A 23,423-nucleotide genomic window follows, 5' to 3' on the forward strand; every position below is an offset into this window, starting at 1 on the left:
GAACAATCAAACGATTGGCCCTAAAAAACACTACGAAAATCACCCCCAAAAAAACCCAAAAGCCATCAAAAAGTATGACAAGAAATGGACAAAATTTGACCGGAATACAGGAAAAAAAAATCAAAGAAAAAAGACCAAAAAATGAGAGATAAGTTTGAAGTTTAGTAGACACTCAAAATAAGGAGAGAAAGCATCAATGTACCGGGAGAGAAACCTTAAGATAAGAAAGTGTGACCTGTTCTTACATCTTTTAAAAACCAAATCCGCTCTACAGGATGTGGGTATCAAAGAACAGTCACACAATTGGCCCTAAAAAACACTACGAAAATCACCCAAAAAAGACTAAAATCCAACAAAAAGTATGACAAGAAATGGACAAAAATTGACCAGACTACAAAAAAAAATAAGAAATGAAATCGAAGAAAAAAGACCAAAAAATAAGAGAGTTTGAAGTTTAGGAGACACTCAAAAAAAGGAGAGAATGGATTTTTTTTGTTGGCCCATGTTTTTTGCCCTTTTTCTTTGTTTTTCTTTATTTTTTCCTTTTAGTCTGTTCTTTGGTTTTCTTTTCTTTCCTTTTTTCCTTTTCTTTTGTCCTTCTTTTTTCCCTTTTTTATTTAAATGTCTTTTTTTCCCCATTATTTTATTTCTCTCTACATGTTCCTTTCACATTTTTGGTTTTTCCGTTGTTGTCTTTCAACATGTTGCTTTTTGGTCATTCTTCCTGGTAGTGAACTATTAGACAGTGTCCATGTAATGTAAGTCTTGGAAAAGGTCCCTGCCGCCATCTTTACAAATGATTTCTCCCCCCCCTCCCCCCGCAGATGTCCGGGGGAGGAGCTATCCCCCCGGGGACATCCCCTTTTTGGCCACGGGGTCTGCAAATGGCCCGGATGCGACGCCGTCTTTGAGGACTTCCACGGCTTCTTGAAGTGAGTCCCGCTACAGCTAGAGGTCTCCTTTAAAACCTTGAAAGTCGAATCTCTTCTCTATCGAGTATGTCTCTATCAACGCCCCGCTGAGTTCAAATAGCCTTTGTTACTTCCCCCAAAATACAATCAACCGATAATAACCTAAGTCCTAGTCCCGGTACCTGTGGTAAAACGACACCGTTTCCTAAAATGAAAAGCGCCGGGACGATAACAATAACTTTCGAATTGCTAGATACGCTACGGCGTTAGCATCCATGAGTACTTCCGCGTATAATACATTGCGGCTGACGTTTCGTGTCTTCTTTGCATTGTGGAGAAGGCATAGAAGTCACAGGAGATGCGATACAAGTCCCATTTAGTTGCCTTCAACTGTCCATACCAGAACTTGGCAACACTTCATCACGTTCCACACAAAATTCATTATTTTAGCAAACGGCAGTGTGTCGTTTGGTGTCGTTGAGTGTGTCTTTGAGTGCGTGGTTGAGTGTGATGTTGAGTTTGCCATTGAATCTGTCACTCAGTCGTTGGGTGTGTCTTTGAGCGTCATTTGATGGTGTTGTCGAGTGTGCCATTGATTGTGTCTCTGAGTGCATTTTAATTGTGACATCGAGTGTGTCGTTGAAGGTTGTGGCGAGTGTTGTTGGGTGTGTCTTTCATTGTGATGTTGAGTGTGTTGTTGATCGCATCCTTGAGTTTCTTGTTGAGTGATATTTTGAGTGTCGTTTGGTGTGTCGTTGTGTGTGCGTGTGTCGTTAAGTGTGTTTTTGAGTGTGTTGTTGAGTGTGTTGTTGAGTGTGTTGTTGAGTGTGCTGCTAAATGTGTCGTTAATTGGGATGTTGAGTGCGTTGATGAGTGCATATTTTGAGTGTAGTTTGATGTGTCATTAAGTGTGTCGCTAACTGTGTCTTTGAGTGTGTTGTTGAGTGTGCCATTGATTGTGTCTTTGAGTGCATTTTAATTGGGACATTGAATGTGTCATTGATGGTTGTGGAGTGTGTTGCTGGGTGTGTCGATAATTGTGATGTTGAGCGTGTCGTTGATTGCATCCTTGAGTGCATAGTTTGAGTATCGTTTGGTGTGTCGTTGTGTGTTTGTGTCGTTAAGTGTGTCTTTGAGAGTGTCGTTCAGTGTGTTGTTGAGTGCGTGGTTGAATGTGATGTCAAGTTTGCCATTGAATCTGTCACTAAGTCCGTCGTTGGGTGTGTCTTTGAGCGTCATTTGATTGTGTTGTTGAGTGTGCCATTGATTGTGTCTTTGAGTGCATTTAAATTATGACATCGAGTGTGTCGTTGAATGCTGTGGAGTGTGTTGTTGGGTGTGTCGTCAATTGTGATGTTGAGCGTTCCTTGTTAAGTGCATATTTTGAGTCTTGTTTGGTGTGTTGTCGTTGTGTGTGTGTGTGTCGTTAAGTGTGTCTTTGAGTGTGTCATCCAGTGTGTTTTTGAGTGTGTGGTTGAGTGTGCTGCTAAACGTGATGTTCAGTGTGTTGTTGAGTGCATATTTTGAGTGTAGTTTGACGTCTCATTGAGTGTGTCGTTAACTGTGTCTTTGAGTGTGTTGTTGAATGTGCCATTCATTGTGTCTTTGAGTGCATTTTAATTGGGACATCGAGTGTGTCGTTGAATGTTGTAGAGTGTGTTGTTGGATGTGTCTTTAATTGTGATGTTGAGCGTGTCGTTGATTGCATCCATGAGTTCCTTTTTAACTGCATATTAAGAGTCTCGTTTGGTGTGTGGTTGAGTGTGTTGTTGAGTGTGTTGTCGAGTGTGCTGCTAAATGTGTCGATAATTGTGATGTTGAGTGTGTTGTTGAGTGCATATTCTGAGTGTAGTTTGACGTGTCGTCGAGTGTCGTTAACTGTGTCTTTGAGTGTGTCGTTGAATATGTTGTTTAGTGTGTCGTCGATTGTGTCTTTGAGGGTGTCGTGCAATGCGGTCGCGTGAGCGTGTTGTCGATCGTGTCGGTGATTTCCTCATCGAGCGTCGTCGAGCGTGTCGTCGAGCGTGTCGTCGAGCGTGTCGTCGAGCGTGTCGTCGAGCGTGTCGTCGAGTGTGTCTTTGATTCTGCGGTCCGGCCCCGTTGTTTTTCCAAATGTTTCGTTAGCTGACCGCCAAATCAACCCTGGTTTTCTTCTCGCGAAACCGGAACTACCGTTTGAGGGAACGCGCTTGGCTTTTCTAAAAGGCGATAGAAATCCCAATCCCATTTTAATAAAAAATGTAAATGATTTTTGGAGTTTGGCGCGGCCGTCCGGCCCTTGGCCAGTGACCTCCACGCTCCGCAAAGAGGCCATATCATTTGCGATATAAGGGAATATATTGTTTCCATTAGCGAGCATAATGAAGTCGCGAAACCGGAGCGTATTTGCGAAATCGGTACCGAGCTCCGGCTACGATTACGACGAAGTGATTAATGGCGAGCGTGACCCCCCCCTGTCCCCCCCGTGTCCCCCCTGTCCCCTCCCCCGTCCGCATAAGCGTTTTCAAACAGTAATTCACGCCTCGGCCGATAAAATTCCTCCGACGGTATTTCTTTCCCTCCTCGAGCTTATCTGCGTAATTTGACTTATTTGAATGAGTTATGAAAGCGGAAGCAAAGAGATTGTCTCCTCACCGTCCATAACTCAAACGGGCGACGGGGAGGAAGGAAGCAAAATGGCCGACCCGCACGCCAACGCTCTTATTTGTGGGCAGGCACCTGAACAACGAGCACGCCTTGGACGACCGCAGCACGGCGCAGTGTCGGGTGCAGATGCAAGTGGTGCAACAGCTGGAGCTGCAGGTACCCACAATGCTTTGCGGGGGGATGGTACTCCAGGGTCCGGGTTTCTCGACCCGTGAGTGTTTCGGTATCCGGTCAAAGTTGGGCGCTAAGTGTACTCCGTGGGAGACAGCCGAAGAAGTGACGTTGGAGTCCGCGAGAAGCTTTCTTCTAAACTTCTACAAGATGGCGTCTCGGCTCCTCCCACGGGCGTGCCAAGAAGGCCCCCGGGGCTTCACAATCTTATACACCCTTGATGTCTGGTCAGAAAATCCACGAGTCCTGTTATCAAAACTTCCCAGACAAAATATTAAGCATTTCGAACAGCCTGCCCTGTCATTGAACTAATGCCCAGTCAGTAAATATCTATTGCATTAAACTGAATACATGTAACTTGTATTCAATCGTATAATATCCTTTATAGATAAATGTATAAAATCCTTTAATGGCGATAGCATCGGTTTTTAACCCTTGCCATTCCCCTGCGTTCGTTCGCGAAGTGATTTAGTCCAGGGGCCATTTTGTCCCTTTGCGAGGTACAAATTTTGCGATTCTGAAAACAAAACAAAAACCGTCCCGCGTCCGACATCCCGAAAGAGAGATGGAGTCCCCCGGCACCTCAATGAGATCGTTTCATTTTGTATACGAGCAGCCGTTAAAGATATTTACGAGCGACTCTAAAATGCAAAATCCCTCACGGCAGAATCTCCGCATTTATGTCAAATCTTGGCTCGTCTATTTATGACTGAATGTGCTTTTCGCCAGTCGTTTTGTTTCGTCGGTAAAGACGGACATCTTTGTCGTAACCCGACGAGCGCTTCGAAATGGTAAATGGACTGCATTTATAGAGTGCTTGAATCAGTCACGCTCCCAAAGTGCTTTACGATGTGCTTCACACATAGCCCTTCACACACACGCTCACACACCAATAGCGGCCATGCAGCCATGCAAGGCGCCGACCTGCTTTCGGGGGCATTAGGGGTTCAGTGTCTTACCCAAAGACACTCGACATTTTAACTCTGAGGAGCCGGGAATCGAACCTGCGACTTATTGGTCCTGAGACAAGCGCCCTACAACGTACTTTAAATTGTATCCATTCACGCACACACACCCACACCGATAGCGTTGCAGCCATGCAAGGCAACTACCTGCTTTTTAGGGGGATTAGGAGTTCAGTGTCTTGCCCAAAGGCAATTGACATTTTAACTCTGGGGAGCCGGGAATTGAACTTGCGACTTCATGGTCCCGAGACAAGTGTGCTACAATTTACCTTAAATTGCATCCATTAATGCACACACTCCCACACCGATAGCAGGGTCAGCCATGCAAGGCAACTACCTGCTTATTAGGGGGATTAGGAGTTCAGTGTTTTGCCCAAGGACCCTGAACATTTTAACTCTTAGGAGATGGGAATCAAACCTGCGACTTCTTGGTCCAGAGACAAGCGCGCTACAACGTTCTTTAAACTGTATCCATTCACACACACACTCACACACCGAAAGCAGCATTAGCCATGCCTACCTGCTTATCGGGGGCATTAGGGGTTCAGTGTCTTGCCCAAGGACACTCGACATTTTAACTCTGAGGAAATGGGAACCTGCGACCTTTTTGGTCCCATGACTACTGTACTGCTCTACCTCCTGACATAAATCGCAATGGGTTGATTTTGTGCGTGTGACGTCTTTTCATTTTTGTTTCCCCTCTCGTTAAACATTTTGAAGGATAGTACAAAAGCTTTTCTGGTTTTCTATCAAATGTGACAAAACGCTGCAACTTAACACTGAATGATTATGAGAAATGATATTTGCATGAGAGATAATGGAGATCTGAAGGAAAACCCGTCTTCTTCTCGTTTGTCAGCTGTCCAAAGATAAAGAACGTCTGCAGGCCATGATGACGCATCTTCACCTCAGATCCACGCAACACAAAAGCGCTCCGCAACCGGTGAGCCACCGTCTCGCTTTCTCTTCGTCCTCCCCGTTCTTTTGCTCTTGATTGTCACGCTCGTCCTTCTGTCCCCTTTTTGGACGCACTCCATCAAAATCTCCCGGGAGATAACAGTTACATGTTGTCATTGGCTGTGCGTTCCACGTTCCACACCAAATTTACTGTCAGAGATCAAATGCTCACACAAACGCATGATGTTTAAATTGAAGCTATGACTTTTACTGTTATTGATTGCTCAAGCCGAATAAAAAACTCACGAACCAGGACAAGAAACAGGAGGCAGAACCCACTGGCGTAACGTTACTCACAGTTTATTGGGGAGAAGAGGAATGAGCGCACTCGATCCGGGGATCGTTGGTCGCGGAAGTAGATTGCTCGGAACCAGGAAGTGGTCAAAATCAAACAAATCGGGGCGAGAACAAAACAGGAGCAAAACACAGGCAAAAACGGGAATTCACAGGGCTTAACGTATCACAACAGAGTTTCGCAGACGCTCCGACAAAAGGCGACTCACAGGACAGTGTTTAAGTAGTCAGGCAGCAATCTGTCAACCCGTTTCAGCTGGTGTTCATGGGCGGGGCCAATTGAGCGCCATGGCCCATATCGGTCTCACCAAAAAGGACAGCTCTATTTAGAAAATTGGCTCTTTGGCTCGGCTCACTAAGAAAAGCCAGCTCTTCGTCTGGATATATTATACATCATAACAAAACAATATGCACCAAACTATTTAGTTGTGATTAAATTCATGTTTTTCAGGCGATCCTTAAAAAATATTCACTTTTTTTTGTAAAACAGAAAACAATTTTAGCTTTTTACACACTGAACTGATTTAAACTCAAACAACAACACAAAATCCCTGAAAATGCAAAGAAATACAATAAAAATGATAAATGTTAATTTTTCAGTGCTATAAAAAATTATAAAATAAAATACATATCAACTTAATACAATTCTACGTTAACTCTTTTAGACACAGATCTTCTGAAAAAAAAAGGGAGCAAATATACATAAAAATAGGAAAAACAAAACTATAATATCAGCAGTCTCTGAAATTAAAAGAACGAATGCAGTCTGCCTCAAAGCAATCAACATCATTGAAAGGAATTTTCTGCTTTTTATGGATACAGTACATTTTTTTGGTCTTCCGTAGTGAACTCAATTATCCTTCTAGAGACTTTTCTTTGTTGGTAAACAAGTGTGACGTGTCAAAGTTGACTGGCATTGTTGATGCAGAACGGCAGAACTCAAGTCCCTTTAAAGCAGCTGAAGCAGAATGGCAGAATTCATGTCCCTTTATAGCAGCTGAAGCAGAATGGCAGAATTTGTGTCTTTTTATAGCAGCTGAAGCAGAATGGCAGAATTCATGTCCCTTTAAAGCAGCTGAAGCAGAATGGCAGAATTCATGTCACTTTATAGCAGCCCGTTGACACAAAATATTGTAGATCATCCATAGGAACATCTCAAAATTACGAGAGGGATTTTATTTTCGTCTTTTCAGCTGTCTTTTCAAGGTTAGCAAAATGCTTAAAATTGTTGCCATTGCCATGTTTCTTGGAAGTCAGTTTTTTTTTTAAAGTGCCTGAAAAAGACGCTACAACGCCTCCTCTGGTTGCTTGTCATCATGACATTGTCATGTGAAGCGTCACTGCCCCCTTATTCTTAAGGCAGCACATATAAATAATACATACAGATATGTTTTTAGGGAATTACATCAATTTGATATCAAACGCTTGAAATTGAGATAAAGGGTCTCTGTGTATTATTGCGCGCCCCCTATGGGTAAAAAAAAAAATCGTTTAAAAAAAAAACAACACGATATTGATTTTACTAATAATCGAAAATACATGAACATTCATATAAGCGTGCTTTTTTTAATAGCCATCGGTAAGGCCATTTATATTTATTTTACATAACATTGACTGGCACCCAAAAACCTCAAAAAGGCTGGGCAAAAAAAATGAGGAAAATAGGGTCCATTTTGGTCACTTTGATTTCTTTATTTTCCTCATGTTGAGGTTTTTGAGTTTTTCCTTGCCCTCGTGTAGGTTTTAGATCAGGGGATGCTGTCATAATAGTCTGTAGTTTGCATAGTCTTTGATCTTTGCAACCCTTTGATACTCTTTGTGATTAAGGGCCGAACAAATTAACATGCCTTGACTTGAGGTTTTGGGGTTTTTCCTTGACCTCATGTAGGTATTAGATCAGGGGATGGTGTCATAATAGTCTGTGGTTTGCAATAATCTGTGGGCTGTGCAGCTCTTTGAGACTGTTTGTAATTCGGGGCGTCACAAATAACATGACATGACTTGACTTGAGGTTTTTGAGTTTTTCCTTGCCCTCATGTAGGTTTTAGGTCAGGGGATAGTGTCATAATAGCCTGTGGTTTGCAATCATCTGCGGTCTGTGCAGCCCTTTGAGACTCTTTGTGATTAAGGGCCAAACAAATAAATACGACTTGACTCGACTAGTCATCAAAGTCAACAACCACGGAAAAATGTTCTTTGGCTCGGCATTGGATCGTTTTAAAAATTGGCCTTGAAAGTGCTTAAAAAGTGTCCAGATTTGGCCATGAAACGGGTTTCAAAGAGGTGCAAGTGAGTTCCGGGACGTTAGCCCGGGATTCTTCCCGCTAACGGTGTCTTTTTCCCGTTTTGTTCCCGCAGTTGAACCTGGTGTCCAACCTGACCTTGTCCAAGGGCAGCCCGACGGAGGCCTCCCCTCCCCTCAGCCTGCCCCGGACCCCCACCACCCCCACCGGGCCCCTGACTCCCCTTTCCCGGACGCCCGTTTCCGTCATGGCGGCTAATAACGGGCTCCACGCCGCCGGGGGACCCGTACGCCGACGCTTCTCCGACAAATACAACGTGCCCGTCTCGCCGGGTAGGGGGCGCCCTCTCTTTTTCTCGCCCCGCCCACTTCTCTCCTGAGCAACGCCCGTTTTTGTCTTTTTTCCAGATTTGAGCCACAACAAGGAATTTTACATGAACGCCGACGTGCGACCGCCCTTCACCTACGCTTCCTTGATACGGCAGGTAAAGCCTTTCCCTCCTTTTTTCACAAGATGGCCGCCGTACCTGTGTCAAGGAATCGGAGGCTGCCGTTAAAACAAATTAAATTCATATTTGAAGCGGCAGTTGCGCAGTTGTTTTCCCCCGTCACTCGGAAAATCGTGCCAATGGTCGACCGGCGGTTTCTGCAAAATAATGAAAAGAGAAAACGAAAAAGGGAAATGATAGGAAAAATCAACAAAAGAAAAATAACAAGAAAAACAAAGACAAAAGAAGAGAAAAGTTTGAAAAAAAAATGAAATAAATGAAATATTTAAAAGCAAAAAATGAAAAAATACAAAAGAAAGAAAAAAGACATAATTGAAAACAAAAAAATGTCAAATGAGAAAGAGAAATAAAGAATGGCAAGAGGAAGAAAAAAGATGGACAGAAAGAAAGTAAAAAGAAAGAAAAAAAGAAAAGACAAAAGAAAGAGAGGAAAGAAAGAAAAAACGCCCAGTGATGGCCACTTCTTCAAAATTCGCGGTAAAAAAAAAAAAAAAAAAAGAAGATAATTTCTCTGTTTCTAGAGTCTAATTTGATGGCGGATACCAAAAAGATGAAAGCTAATCTGCCCGATCACTTCACACAAAGGCGCGATGCCGCCGCCGTTTTAAGAAGGCCGATCCGTTATCGCCGGTTGACATTCATCTAGGGAATGAACGGAAATAATTGCCGGACTGTAATCTGCCTGAGAAAGTGTTTGTCCCCTCCCCCGCCCCGCCCTTTATGCAAATGTAGCGCCATCGAGCGTCTGGCGACCCCGCCACTGCCCCTTCTTTTGCTTTTGATTTCTTGAAAGTTGAGAACAAATACTGTTCATTTGGGACTTGGAGCCACGACCAAAAAGCAATTCCGAATAATGGACCAGAAAAAGTGGGGTAAACCAATACAAATACAGACAAATAAATGACTAGAAACGACCCAAAATGACCCAAAAAACCCATTCTGAAGAACCCCCCAAAAATAACCCCCCTAAAAAAGAGCAAAAACTCCTCCATTAAATAACAAAAAAAAATTAAAATTGACCAATAAACAGGTCCAAAAATGACTGAAAAAGTGGAAAGAACTGACGAAAAACAAGAGCAAAAACGACCAAAAAAGCCCAAAACAACCAATAGAAGTTCAAACGTGACCAAACCAAATAGAGCCCAAAAAAACGGACCAAAAAAACGGGGTAAATGACACAAACTGATTAAAACAAGTGACTAAAACCCCACAAAAATGTCAAAACAAAACAAGAAACACAAGAGAACGACTGATAAAAGGTTGAACAGAGGCAGAAAAAAAAAACGCCCAAAAAATGAAAGGACTGACAAGAGTTGACCAAAAATTAAAAAAAGGACTAAATAAAACGGCGGTGGGGGGGTGGGGTGTTTGATGGTCAATACCAATAAAAAAAGAAACCATCCAAATAATGACCAAAAGACAACCCAAAAAACCCCAAAATTAAAAAATTGACCAAACAACAAAAACAGCATTAGAAAGACCCATAAAAGGCCAAGTATGACCATCCTGACTCAAAAAAATATTTCATCAAAGAGTACAAAAATGAAAAAAAAGGCCCAAAACAACATGACCATACTAATGACCTAAAAAAACCAAAACCCACAAAAAACATGGGGGGAAATAACTCCAAAAGAAAAAACTACAAAGAAAAAGAGCAAAAATGACATTGAAGTCAAAAAACACGCCCAGTGAAAGGTGAAATACCAGCAAACCGCAAAATGCTTGATCCAGGTACGCTTTGTAGTCCGGAATCTGGGGTATTGACGTGATCCGTTTCCGCGGCAGGCCATCTTGGAATCCCCGGAGAAGCAGCTGACCCTCAACGAGATCTACAACTGGTTCACGCGAATGTTTGCCTATTTCCGCCGCAACGCCGCCACCTGGAAGGTAACTCGGCTCTCTTTTCCTCCGCCCCCTTCCTTTAAAAGCCCACAAAGTTAGGCACGGGAAGGAACTAGTAGCGTAGAGAGCTCATCCCGTCTCTTGTGGGCTCTCGCTTTCCACCCGAGGAGCGAGCGCTCGATCCGACATCCAGAATCCGGGATCCAGAATCCAGGAATCAAAACCCAGAGTCCAGAATCTCCTGAGTCCAGAGTCCAAAATCTAGAATCTAGAATCCAGAATCCAGATTCAAGAATCCTTATTCCAGAATCCAGGATCCATAATCCAGAATACAGAACCCAGACTCCAAAATCCAGATTCAAGAATCATTATTCCAGAATCCGGAATCTAGACTCCAAGACCAGAATCCAGAACCCAGACTCCAAAATCCAGATTCAAGAATCATTATTCCAGAATCCGGAATCTAGAATCCAAGACCAGAATCCCTGATCCAGAATCCAGAACCCAGAATCCAGACTCTAGACTCCAGAATTCAGATTCAGGAATCCAGAATCCAGAATCTATAATCCAGAACCCAAAATCCATATTCCAGAATCCAAAATCCAGAATCCAGAATCCAGACCTGCTCCCAACATTTTTGCTTCATTTTTAAAGGCCTCTCTGTCAAGTCTTGCCTGCTAGCTAATTCTCTCTAGGTCTCTATCTCTCTTAAACTAGCTGTTTATCTATAACTCTGTCAATAGGTCTCTCTCTCTCTCTCTCTCCCTCTCTCTCAATCTCTCTCTCTCAAAATCTCTCTATCTACTCTCTGATTATATCCACAACACTCTCCAAGTGACTTTAACTCTCTCTAGCTTTCTTTGTCTCTAATTTTCTATAACTCTCTCAATCTCTCTCTCTCTCTCTCTCTCTCTCTCTCTCTCTCTCCGTCTCTCTCTCTCTCTCTCTCTCTCTCTCTCTCTCTCTCTCTCTCTCTCTCTCTCCCTCTCTCTCTCTCTTTCTCTCTCTCTCTCTATCTCTCTCTCTATCTCTCTCAAAATCTCTCTATCTACTCTCTGATTGTATCCATAACATGCTCCAAGTGACTTTAACTCTCTAGCTTTCTTTGTCTCTAATTTTCCATAACTATCTCTCTCTCTCTCTCTCTCTCTCTCTCTCTTTCTCTCACTCTCTTTCTCTAATGCTTTCTAACGCTCACTCTCACTATCTAACACGCTCTCTCTCTCTCTCTCTGTAAGTCTTTATCTATAACTCTCTCTCCTCCAACTTTGTATCTTGTCCCGTCTATATGACTGTATATAACTCTCTCTAACTCTCTCTAACTTTCGTCCACAAACTCTCTCTCCCTCTTTAACTCTTTCCTTCTCTCTCCCTCTCTCTCCAACGCTTTCTAACTCTTTATATAGCTCTCTCGCTCCCTCCCTCCTTTAAACCCGCACATGCCGACTGTTTTCCTCCCCTGACACGAAAGCCTGATGTCAGTTCTCGCCCCCTATTGTGTTTGAGCTCCGAATGGTTTTCTTACCTTTTGTTTTGCCTTAGAGTTGTTGTTTTCTTTTGAATCCAATTCGACCAAAATGTCCGCAATCCGAGATTGAATCCCGCCGGTGTGTTTTTGCAGAACGCGGTGCGTCACAACCTGAGTCTCCACAAGTGTTTCGTGCGAGTGGAAAACGTGAAAGGGGCGGTGTGGACGGTGGACGAAATCGAGTTCCAGAAGAGGCGGCCTCAGAAGATCAGCGGGTATCGTACTTCGTTTTCCGTTCGTTTCTGGCTTGATCCGCGGCCGGGTCCTGTTGTGTCCCCGTGACTCTAAGTGCCATGTTTTTCAGGCTATAAGGCTTAAATAACAAGGAAAACACGTGTATAAGTCGCACCGGAGTATAAGACTCAAATTGGCTGTAACATATTATTCAGATACTTCCAGATAGTTTCTTCATCCCCGTAGGGAAATTCACACTTCCAGCAGTATCCTTGTGTTGTTTATTAACAAATTAATAGGATGGCCTCAAGGTGCTGTGTTTGTAGTTTAGCAACAGCGGAGTGGATGACGTCACACGCTAGGCCAAAATTTCGACGTCCCTGCAGCTGATGGAAAACTCTGTGCCCAGGGTGACACCACCTCCTGTTCACCTAGATAGCGATTCCGCCCCCTCTCGGCTTCCCGCAGGCTTTCGTGTCTCTGTCTAACAGCGCTGAAGCCGGGTATCTCTGGGTATCTCCCGGTAACTCTTGTGGTTTAGTTTCAAAATAACATGTGAAATAACATACCCGATAATAAAATGTTAATAGATTTACATATAAGTCTCACCAGAGTATGAGAGATTTAAGACTGTGTCTGTCGTCAGTCACTTAAAATGCACAAAAAATTGTCTTTGCGGAGGGAGTCAAGAACATGATCTAACAAAATCAAGTATATACAGACATAAAAGAAAGACGGTGTACATAAAAAACATGAACTATGAAAAAAAACTGCAACTTATAGCCTGGAAAATACGGTAATTGCGTTACAGGCATGCATTCCGTAGGAATGCGTTCGTCCCATCACTGTCGCCCTTGTTCCCTTTTGGTGATGTCCCGGACCCCTGTTCCGCTTTTGGCTGTTTTTCAATGTCACGCTCGTGCTCTCGTGTCTGTTTGTGTTCACGCGTGTTGCATGTTTTGGTGTTTGTGGCGCTCATTAGTCGCGGTGGGCTGGGCATCGACGGCAGGCCGCATGAGCGCTTTGCCAGCGGAGGCGGAGCTTATGTCCCTTCCCGTGCACATCCCCTCCCTTGTCAGTGTTCGTGCGAGGCTTTGTGGTGTTTAGCTCATTGACGATTTCCCCCTCGGAGATATTTGGCACGGGATCGCTCTTCGGCAATTCCGAGGCGTCGCCGATAAACGCGCGGCGGGAAAACGTGTTTCCGAGAACGATTCTATAAATTTGTGCTTGCAGAAGTCCGGCACTGGTGAAGAATATCCAGAGCGGCTTAGCCTTCGGACCGGCCCTCTCCGCCGCATTTCAGGTGAATTCTGTCATCTTCAGCTCCTTGCCAGAGCAAACGTGACACTATGGAGGAACCCTTCCTGTAGAAATTAAATGTAGAAATAAATAAATAACTACAAATATATGCCTGAGAGATAAAGGAACACATCCATAAATCACGTCACACCGTGTCTTAAATATATATCAATGCAATTTATTCACTTATGGAAGACAGGGAAAATATGTTTAGGCCAAATCAATTCAGATCACAGTTTCTTGAATAATAATAACAAACAATACCAGAACGCTGAGGGTCTTCCATTTTTTCAATTAGTCAGTTTTAAGTCATTATGGGCAGGAGTCTTAATTTACCTGGGGGATACAAGAGCTTAGGGCCAAATCATTTTTTCAACATAAACGTCCTGATAAACATGTAATGTGGGTATCAAAAAAACTGCAAAACATTGAACCCCAAAAAATGAACAAAAAACTACCTTTAATCGACACAATAAAACCTGCAATAATGTAACAAAAAACGAGCAACAATAGAGTAAAAAAAGAAACAAAAATATGACTGAACAAAACAAAAACTAAAGACTATGGCCAATAGCTGAACAAAAATTGACCAAAATACAACCAAGAGTTGACCCAAAAACTACCAGTTGGCGCCAACCTCTGCAGGCTCTGATTGGCTCCCTGTCACTATTCAAACCCAGTCTTGTCACTCTCCTGTTGTCAGTCCATCTGCGAACCTCTGTTGATACAAGGCAAGCCTTTTTTTACCCTGACTCCTGCCAGGCCCGTTTTTGCTCCCGTTTGTCTCCGGCTACAACCTGTTTTGATCCCGACCTTACTGCTCCCCTGTCCCAGCCTACGACGCAATTTTGATCCCGACTACATCTACTCTCCTGTCCTGGCTTAAGACTCATTTCCCACCCCGACCCCGTTTTGTTCTCCCTGTCCCAGCTACCGACCTATTTTCCCGTCCCTGACACCGCCATCGCTCGCTACAGAAGATTCACTTCCGTATTCGGATCACAGTGCTAGTCCTTTCAATAAAACTTGTGGTAAATGTTACGCAATTGGGTCCTGATTCTGTTCTGGTCGTGACAAAACATTGACAAAAAAAAATGACTGATAGGTTAAACGTTCGGTAGACACTCAAAGTAAGGAGAGAAGACACCAATGGATTTTGGTACTTTCAAAGAGGACAGGGAGAGAAGTCTTGAAAGACTTGAGAATTTTCTAAACACGCTCCTCCACTCGTCTTTTTTTCAGGTTTCAATGTCGGAGAGCAACCTCCCCCTGTACACGGGCGCTTCCATGGGAAGCCCCGCCCTCAAGTCTTTGGCCAACGCCATTCGCCGAGAGATGAACGGCGCCACCGAACTGGCCAATAGCGACGCGAGCGACAGCAGCCCGGGACGATCGCCCATACCGCTACTGTGAGCATTCTGAACCGTACAAAGAATGAGAGGCATTGTGGGAGAGAGTTCAGCCGATGTCTATCGATAACACACCCTCGAACTGCCCCTCTAACTCCTCTATCTCTCATTTTCATCTTCTCTTTCTCTTTCTTTCTCCCTTAGTCACTCTGTTGTTATCTCTATCTGTTTCTCTAAATATACCACTAACTCTCTCTGGTTCATTCTCTCTAATTTCCATTCTCTCAAACTGTTTTTCCTCTCTATTTGTATATATATATTTATGACCATCTCCCTCACTAACTCTCTCCAACTCTTGTTCTCTCTCTCTCTCTCTCTTCCACTCTCTCTCTCTCCCTCTTTCTTTTTCTCTCACACTCTTTCTCTCTCTCTCTAACTCTCTCCAACTCTTGTTCTCTCACTCTCCCACTCTTCCTCTCTCCCTCGTTCTTTCTCTCACTCTTTCTCTCTCTCTAACTCTCTCCATCTCTTGTTCTCCCCCACTCTCTCTCTCTCTCTCTCTCTTTCTTTATCTCACTCTTTCTCCCTCTCTCCAACTCTCTCCAACTCTTTCTCTTTCTCTCTCCCACTTTCTCTCTCCCTCTTTATTTATCTCACTCTTTCTCTCTCTCTCTCTCTAACTCTCTCCAACTCTTGCTCTGTCTCTCTCCCAACCTCTCTCTAACTCTTTCCAACTCTTGTTTTCTCTCTCTCTAACTCTCTCCAATTCTTGTTCTCTTGCTCTCTCCCACTCTCTCTCTCCCTTTTTATTTCCCTTACTCTTCCTCTCTCTCTCTCTAACTCTTTCCAACTCTTTTTCTTTCTTTCTCCCACTCTCTCTGTCCCTCTTTCTTTCACTCACTCTTAGCTCTCACTCTCTAACTCTCTCCAACTCTTGCTCTGTCTCTCTCTCCCACTCTCTCTCTCCCCCTTTATTTCTACCACTCTTTCTCTCTCTCTCTAACTCTCTCCAGCTCTTGTTCTCTCTCTCTCCCGCTCTCTCCCTCTCCCTCTTTCTTTCTCTCACTCTTTCTCTCTAATGCTCTTTTAAAGTTTGGCAGCAGGTTGCCAATTGGTGACACAATTCCATATCGGCATCTTGGTAACACTGCCTCCCAAACCAATAGTAGACCAGGATCTCACATGACGTTGACCAATCGAGATCGTAGAGACATGAATTATCCGGAGCCACAGCCAATCATGAGCCCCGACACATTGGAGGGCCCTGAGCTAAAACTGATCTGGAGGACCCCACTTAAATCCTTTGGGTCTCAATGTCCAGCCCAGAGCTCCCAGTTGACTTGTTGCGTCTTCTAATTTGCGGGGAGCCTTTGTAAATGGGCTACCAGTTGTGGGGGTAGGAGGGGCTAAGGTAAAGGGGCGGAGACTCCAGCATTAGCTGCCTAAACTCTGCCTGCAGAAAAAAGGATGGGTTCTGTCCCTTGGCGACGCCTACATGGCGGAACCGCTAGCGTGGTCGCGCCATGGAAAGCAGCGAGTTCCGGCTCCTGGCCCCTGGGCAAGACGCTAGCGCTCTCAGCTAGCGCTCTCAGCTAGCGCTCTCAGCTAGCGCTCTCAACCAGCTCCGCCCTCCCGGCCCCCAGGCTCACTATTAGCGCTCTTAGCCAGCTCCGCCCTCCCGGCCTTCGCTTCGGGCTCCACGCTAGCGCTCTCAGCGAGTTCCACGCCGGAGTCAGCGGAGACGCTCGGGGCCGAGAAAAGAAGCGCCAGGGGCCCTTTTTTCCTGTTCATCTGCTGCCGTTTCTTCACATAACAGAAACACGTAGCTTGCGTTTATCTGTAAAGACATTTATCAAAATGTATGAAAAAAAAAAAAACATCCTAGCTAGCTGCATTCCATTTTATATTTTACAATCCATTTTAGCACTTTTAAAAGGTACAGCAGCATCATCTGACCGTTTCGACACCAGTAAATGATAAAAAATGAACTCTTTCCCACAATGCCTTCAAATTGCCATGATTCTTGGCAGTCTGACTCTTTAAACCACGCACGTATTAAAGATACATTCAAAAAGTGCTTGAATATGACGCTGACACACCTGCTCTGGTAGCTTGTCATTTTTGTGCCCCCTACTGGTCGCACCCAAAAGGACAGCTCTATTTAGAAACCTAACTTCTTTGGCTTGACTCACTCAGAAGAGCTGGCTCTTCAGCTGCCAAACAGCTCCTCAGATTTTTTTTTTAATAATATATTTATAATTAATAATGCTAATGAAACATTGTGCATTAATTTTTTTAGGTATTAGTGATTTCATATGTTTTGCATATCCTACAAAACACATGAAATCAATATCAAAATATTCACAAATCGACATAAAAATAATTGATAAAATACAAAACAATTTGAGCTTTTTACACACTAAAGAGAATGGAAGTCTAAAAACAACACGAGATCCCTAAAAATGCGAAACAATAAAATATAAATTGAAAATATTAAGTTACCTCTGCTATAAATAAATGATAAAATGCAAAAAAAACAACTTTTTTCAATTTTATTTGATCCATTTAGACACGAATCCTCTGAAAAAGCAGCCAAACATATCAATGAAAAAGAGTAAAATATCAGTGGTGGATTAAAAGATCTATCCATCCATCTATCTATCTATCTATCTATCTATCTATCTATCTATCTATCTATCTATCTATCTATCTATCTATCTATCTATCTATCTATCTATCTATCTATCTATCTATCTATCTATCTATCTATCTATCTATCTATCTATCTATCTATCTAGACATCTATCTATCTATGTATCTATCTATCTAGACATCTATCTATATATCTAGACATCTATCTATCTGTGTATCTATCTATCTAGACATCTATCTATCTAGACATATATCTATCTAGACATCTAGACATATATCTATCTATCTATCTAGACATCTATCCATCTATCTAGACATCTATTTGTCTATCTAGACATCTATCTGTGTATCTATCTATCTATATATGTATTTATCTATCTATCTAGACATCTATCTATCTATGTATCTATCTATCTAGACATCTATCTATATATCTAGACATCTATCTATCTGTGTATCTATCTATCTAGACATCTATCTATCTAGACATATATCTATCTAGACATCTAGACATATATCTATCTATCTATCTAGACATCTATCCATCTATCTAGACATCTATTTGTCTATCTAGACATCTATCTGTGTATCTATCTATCTATATATGTATCTATCTATCTATCTAGACATCTATCTATCTATGTATCTATCTATCTAGACATCTACCTATATATCTAGACATCTATCTATCTATCTATCTATCTATCTATCTATCTATCTATCTGTGTATCTATCTATCTAGACATCTATCCATCTATCTAGGCATCTATCTATCTATCTAGAATCTACCTTTATTGTCATTGTTACAAAATGGGCTAACATATTGTGACAACGAAATTGGGCATGGCACTCCAGTTTCACATATTCACAGTGAGGATAAAGAAACCAAGAAGATAAAGGAACAAAGAAGATAAGGTTATAAAAACAAAGAGGATAAGGTTATAGTTATAATTGACACAATATCTACACAAAGAAATGTCGGCATGTAGGATGTTACATACAGTTGGTACGTGCTAGCAGCAAGTTAGCGACTTTATTTTAGTCATTAAAGTCAATCACAAAAAACTTTTTGGGATCGGTGCTAGATTTCTTCCATTGAATAAACTGGAAACATTGAAAAGTTAGCCTTGAAAGTGTTTAAAAAGCGCTTGAATCTGGCCATTCAAAAGGTGTAGTGCAAACCTAAGGAGGTGGAGCGCTCGTCTTGGGATCAAGAAATCGCAGGTTCGATTCCCGGCTCCTCCGTGTTGTATGTCGAAGTGTCACTGAATCCCTAATACCCCTGATAGCAGGTAGTTGCCTTACATAGCTGCATGGCCGCTATTGGTGTGTGAGTGTGTGTGTGAACGGGTAAGTGTGAAGCACATTGCAAAGCGCTTTGAGAAGTCGTCATTGACTTGAAAAGCGCTATAGAAATGCAGACCATTTAGCATCTTGATTATCCTCAAAACGTTTGGAGGCTGACTCCTTATTGGTGTGTGAGTGTGTGAATGGGTAAGTGTGAAGCACATTTTAAAGCGCTTTGGGAGCTCTTCATTAACTTGAAAAGTGCTATAGAAATGCAGACCATTTACCATTTAGAGCTTACCTCCAGACTGCTCACCTCTGGCCTTGTGTTGTTGGTGGGCGTCGTCTATTTTCTGGCCCCGCCCCTAATGTTTCTTGTTATCTAGCAGGGCTCGCTGTCTCCCGGCACTGTTTGCAGTGAGAAACGTGTCATATCTCTTCAATGGCTCTCGGGGGCGTGGGGGGGTTTCATCGGGGGCGGCCATGTTTTTCCTTGTTTACAAGCGACAGCGCCCGTATTCTCCAAAGGCCAGGTTTCTTATCGGCGAGTAGCGGCGCTCTCTCGGCCCCCCTTCCCCGCCGACGCTTTTGACAGGCGCCGGCCGCAAAATCTGCATTAATTGCGGCCTTTCAGGCGCCGGCGCGCTTCGCTCCCGTTTGATTAATGGGAGACGGCGGTCGGGGTCGTCCTCCGGAGACGCCGCCTTGTATGTTAAGCGACCGACCTTAACGAACACGGTTGACGTGACAACAAGCCGGCTCGCCCGCGTCCTTCGTCCTCATTTATCAATCGTAAGCCCGGTGGTCGCCGGAACGCTGGAACTGCGCCCGCCTCCAAAACGTTCAAAGGGGAACTGACAGTGCCCGTGATATTTTGTTTTGTTCCCTTTTCCTCCCTGGCAAAATGGCTGACATTCTTCAACATTGAGTCTCGGTCTTTGGCTGGCCCTTAATCACAAAATGTCTCAAAGGACTGCACAGGCTAACCCTAAACTGAAACCAACACGCGGGCAAGGAAACACTCAAAACCCCAATATGTGGAAAATAGAAAACCAAGTGGTAGTCCCTGTTGCGTTTACCAAATTTTTCGAATGAGTTATCTGACTCCATTTACCAAACATAAGCTTCATTCACCCAAAAATGCACGCTCGTATCTTTTCGGGAAAATATGGGCAGGAGACCGGCATTTCCACACGGGGGCAGATTTATTTTCTTAAATAATAAACTAAGTGAATTCCATCGAATTAGCCGAATTAGCCTTCGTCGAGCCTCTTTTTCGATTGTAACTCTCGATCTCCGATCTTCTGAAGTTCTTTCTCCCGGCCCACGCCTTTTTCCCAAACTGGCGTGTCGGCCACCCGCCTGGGCTGGCCAGGAACGCCCATGTGATGACTGAAGAAACTCAAAACAACGCCGAGCGCTTCCACGTCACCAGGGCCCTGTTCTCCAAACATCGCCCACTATCTGCGTCAGAATTCTGTTATCATTCTGTTGTGTCGCCCTGACCCGAGCGTGTTTGGGCAATCGGGTTGGCCATGGTCCCAAAATATTTGTGTGTGTTTTTTTGCTATTTTTTTTCCTTTTCTTTTCTTTGTTATTGTATGTGTTTGTCTTGCTGTCGGTCATCCCTCTTGAGAGATATGACCGAGGTAGATAGATGGATAGAATAGATATTCACTTAGATGAACTTCAGCATCTTCATACTCTGTGCTTGACTCGGTGGTGCTGATTCAGAAGTTCAGTTGTTTTTATAGGTAAATGTTTCATGATACCCGTAGAAAAACACCATATAGTAATGACATTAAAGCTACAACATTTTTTGAGTAACGCGTTTCAGAAAAAAGTAACGAGGTTCCGGGAAGGATTTACTGCCCCCAACACTGGCGTTTTGTTGAGGTTGTACTGACATGGTGTTGTTGTTGTTGTTGTTGTTGCAGGCATCACATCAACGTGAAAGAGGAGCCCCTGGACCCCGAGGAGAACCAGGGACCCCTGGCCCTGGTGACCGGCCCCCACCACAGTCCCGATTCGGACCACCACGGCGACTACCACGACCAGTATCCGTGCCAGGACCAGGACCTCATGCTGTGAAGCCGGCTGCTGTCGCGGGGACGGACCCCATTGTTTTGGGCGGGCCCTCAAAAACGCAGCCGACGTCCCGATCGGACGGCGCTCTATGCTCCGCCTCCGTTGACTTTCTATTTTGGTGCGCGGCGGCCGAGACCGTCTCCACGCAGCCGGCACGGCAAACTGTGACTTGGGGCCCCCCGCCAAAAACAGGGGACAGGGGACAAGGGAGTCTTTCATGGGGAGGGGCTTTCACTGCCTTCAAAGCAAAGAGTCCGTCCACTGTTATTTTCGCTATTGTTGTTTTTTTATTACCGTGAATTCTGGACTACAAGCCGCTACTTTTTTCCTGCATTTCCCTGCACTAGGAAAACAGAGAGCTTTTCTATTCCACAGAAAGCACAAAAAACACCGCTTTGACGCCTGGAACCGTTGATGACGCCCTTCCAGAGAAATCTTGCCGACATGATTTCAATAATACATAACAGGAGCAAAAAGGGAGATTTGATCATACTTCATTTAGTGTTTACTGACAATATTTCAACTTTGTCCCTTAAACACAAAATTTCTTTTAAAAAGAACACAAACCCCACCGAAAGACAAACTAACCCATTAACAGAGTAAAAAAAAAAAAGAAAAAAAAATGACAACCAAACGGACAAAAACAAAACAAACAAAAAACACACAGAAAACCCATCACAAAATCTTGTTGCAAACTTCACTAGATAGATAGATAGATAGATAGATAGATAGATAGATAGATAGATAGATAGATAGATAGATAGATAGATAGATAGATAGATAGATAGATAGATAGATAGATAGATAGATAGATAGATAGATAGATAGATAGATAGATAGATAGATAGATAGATAGATAGATAGATAGATACTTTATTCATCTCCGTAGGGAAATTCACACTTCCAGCAGTCTCCTTTTGTTGTTTATTAACAGATTAACAGGATGGCCTCGGGGTGCTGTGTTGTAGTTTAGCAACAGCGGAGTGGATGACGTCACATGTTAGTCCAAAAGTTGGACGTCCCTGCAGCAGATGGAAATCTTTGTGCCCAGGGTTACACCGCTTCCTGTTCACGTAGATAGCGAGTCCGCCTCCTCTCCGCTTCCCGCAGGCTTTTGTGTCTCTGTCTGCCCTAACAGCGCTGAAGCCGGGTAGCTCCAGGTAGCTATGATGTTACAGGACCAAAAAGGAAGATTTGATCATACTTCATCTAGTATTTACTGACAATATTTCAACTTGCCTAACCCTAACCCTAACCCTAACCCTAACCCTTAAACACAATTTTTTTTTTCTTAAAGAACCCAAACGCCACCAAAAGACAACCCTAATAAACAGAGTAAACAAACAAACCCCAAAAAACGACAACCAAATGAACAAAAACAAACCAAAAAACACTCAGATGTTGTTATCAGAAGTTCTCAACTTTTACATCCAAATTGAAGAGCAGTGGAAGTTATCTATCAAAAACACTACACTTCTCCTTTCATATCCGCATCAATGTCAGGTCACTCAATTTCCCTCTAATACTTGAGGAACCATAACAAGTCACTTCAATTTGGACCACCAATGACAACCACACAAACACACGCATCTGTGTTGCAATCTGACACCATTCTCCACAGTACGGTTGCCCTGACGCTGTAGTCTTGAAATATCAGGGTCACATTTTACGCCACATTATCTTTTAGGGCAGTAGTAAATATGTGCTCCCCTTGAATAGTTTCATGATCCAAAAACACGTGATGTAAACAACTCGGAGGTGTGTGCTCTGCTTAAAATGTGAAAAATGGACAATCCTTAGTTCATTTTTAGGTGTTTTTTGATATGGTACTGCTCGTTTGAAGACCAAATGGAGTGGTTCTGTAGTCTAGAATTTACGGTATTTGTTTGGGGCAGCTTGTCGATTATCTAGACGCTGTTTTTTCCATAACATTTTTGTCTTTTGCTTGAACTTCTCGGCACTCCAACAATGAATGTTTATGATTTCTTCTGATGTGATTCCGCCCCAAAAAACTCCAGACGCAGAATGTTTTCCGTTTTTGGTTTTGTCGTTTTCTCGACGAAAGCATGTAGCCTGACCGGCGTTCGCCCCTCACCCTGGAGAAACTCCACGATCCGCCAACTTTAATTTATGATGTCGACAAACGACAAAAATTCTACAAGCTGTGATTGGACTTGGAGCCGCGACGCCCCTTCTTCTCACTTCCTCAAAAATAATGCATCGGATCTTCTTTGGCAGCAACCGCCACGCTGGTTTTCTTCCGTGAAGAAGAAAAAGTCGGAGACTTTGGTACGGACGTGTCCGGTGGCGGTTGGGACGGACTGAAGACGTCTTTTAGCGTCACGGGCTCATCCGAGACACCAGGAACAGTTTTTATTTATTGTGTGTTTAATTCCAATTGTTTTTTGGGGATGACGGTGTGATCTACTGTCCCCACCAAAGACACTATACAACGAAATCAAAGACAACATGGAGCAGTTGTTTCCCGATGTTTTTGCATCCAACG

General features: G+C 43.4%; 1 protein-coding gene across 1 annotated transcript in view; it reads left to right on the forward strand.

The window, feature by feature from the left end:
- Nucleotides 1-22,148, forward strand: part of foxp1b (forkhead box P1b) — a 62,339-nt gene extending 40,191 nt beyond the window's left edge. Inside the window, exons 8-17 of the mRNA XM_088337301.1 lie at nt 825-932; nt 3,626-3,713; nt 5,553-5,636; nt 8,303-8,519; nt 8,595-8,671; nt 10,481-10,582; nt 12,159-12,280; nt 13,476-13,545; nt 14,784-14,950; nt 20,767-22,148. Coding sequence (XP_088193427.1) covers nt 825-932; nt 3,626-3,713; nt 5,553-5,636; nt 8,303-8,519; nt 8,595-8,671; nt 10,481-10,582; nt 12,159-12,280; nt 13,476-13,545; nt 14,784-14,950; nt 20,767-20,920 — 1,189 coding nt within the window. The 3' untranslated portion in view covers nt 20,921-22,148. The remainder of the gene's footprint in view (nt 1-824; nt 933-3,625; nt 3,714-5,552; nt 5,637-8,302; nt 8,520-8,594; nt 8,672-10,480; nt 10,583-12,158; nt 12,281-13,475; nt 13,546-14,783; nt 14,951-20,766) is intronic.
- Nucleotides 22,149-23,423: the final 1,275 nt, after the last annotated feature.

This window comes from Urocampus carinirostris, chromosome 6 (genome assembly GCF_059441175.1).
Source record: "Urocampus carinirostris isolate Australia breed hairy pipefish chromosome 6, RoL_Ucar_1.0, whole genome shotgun sequence".
Taxonomy (NCBI): domain Eukaryota; kingdom Metazoa; phylum Chordata; class Actinopteri; order Syngnathiformes; family Syngnathidae; genus Urocampus; species Urocampus carinirostris.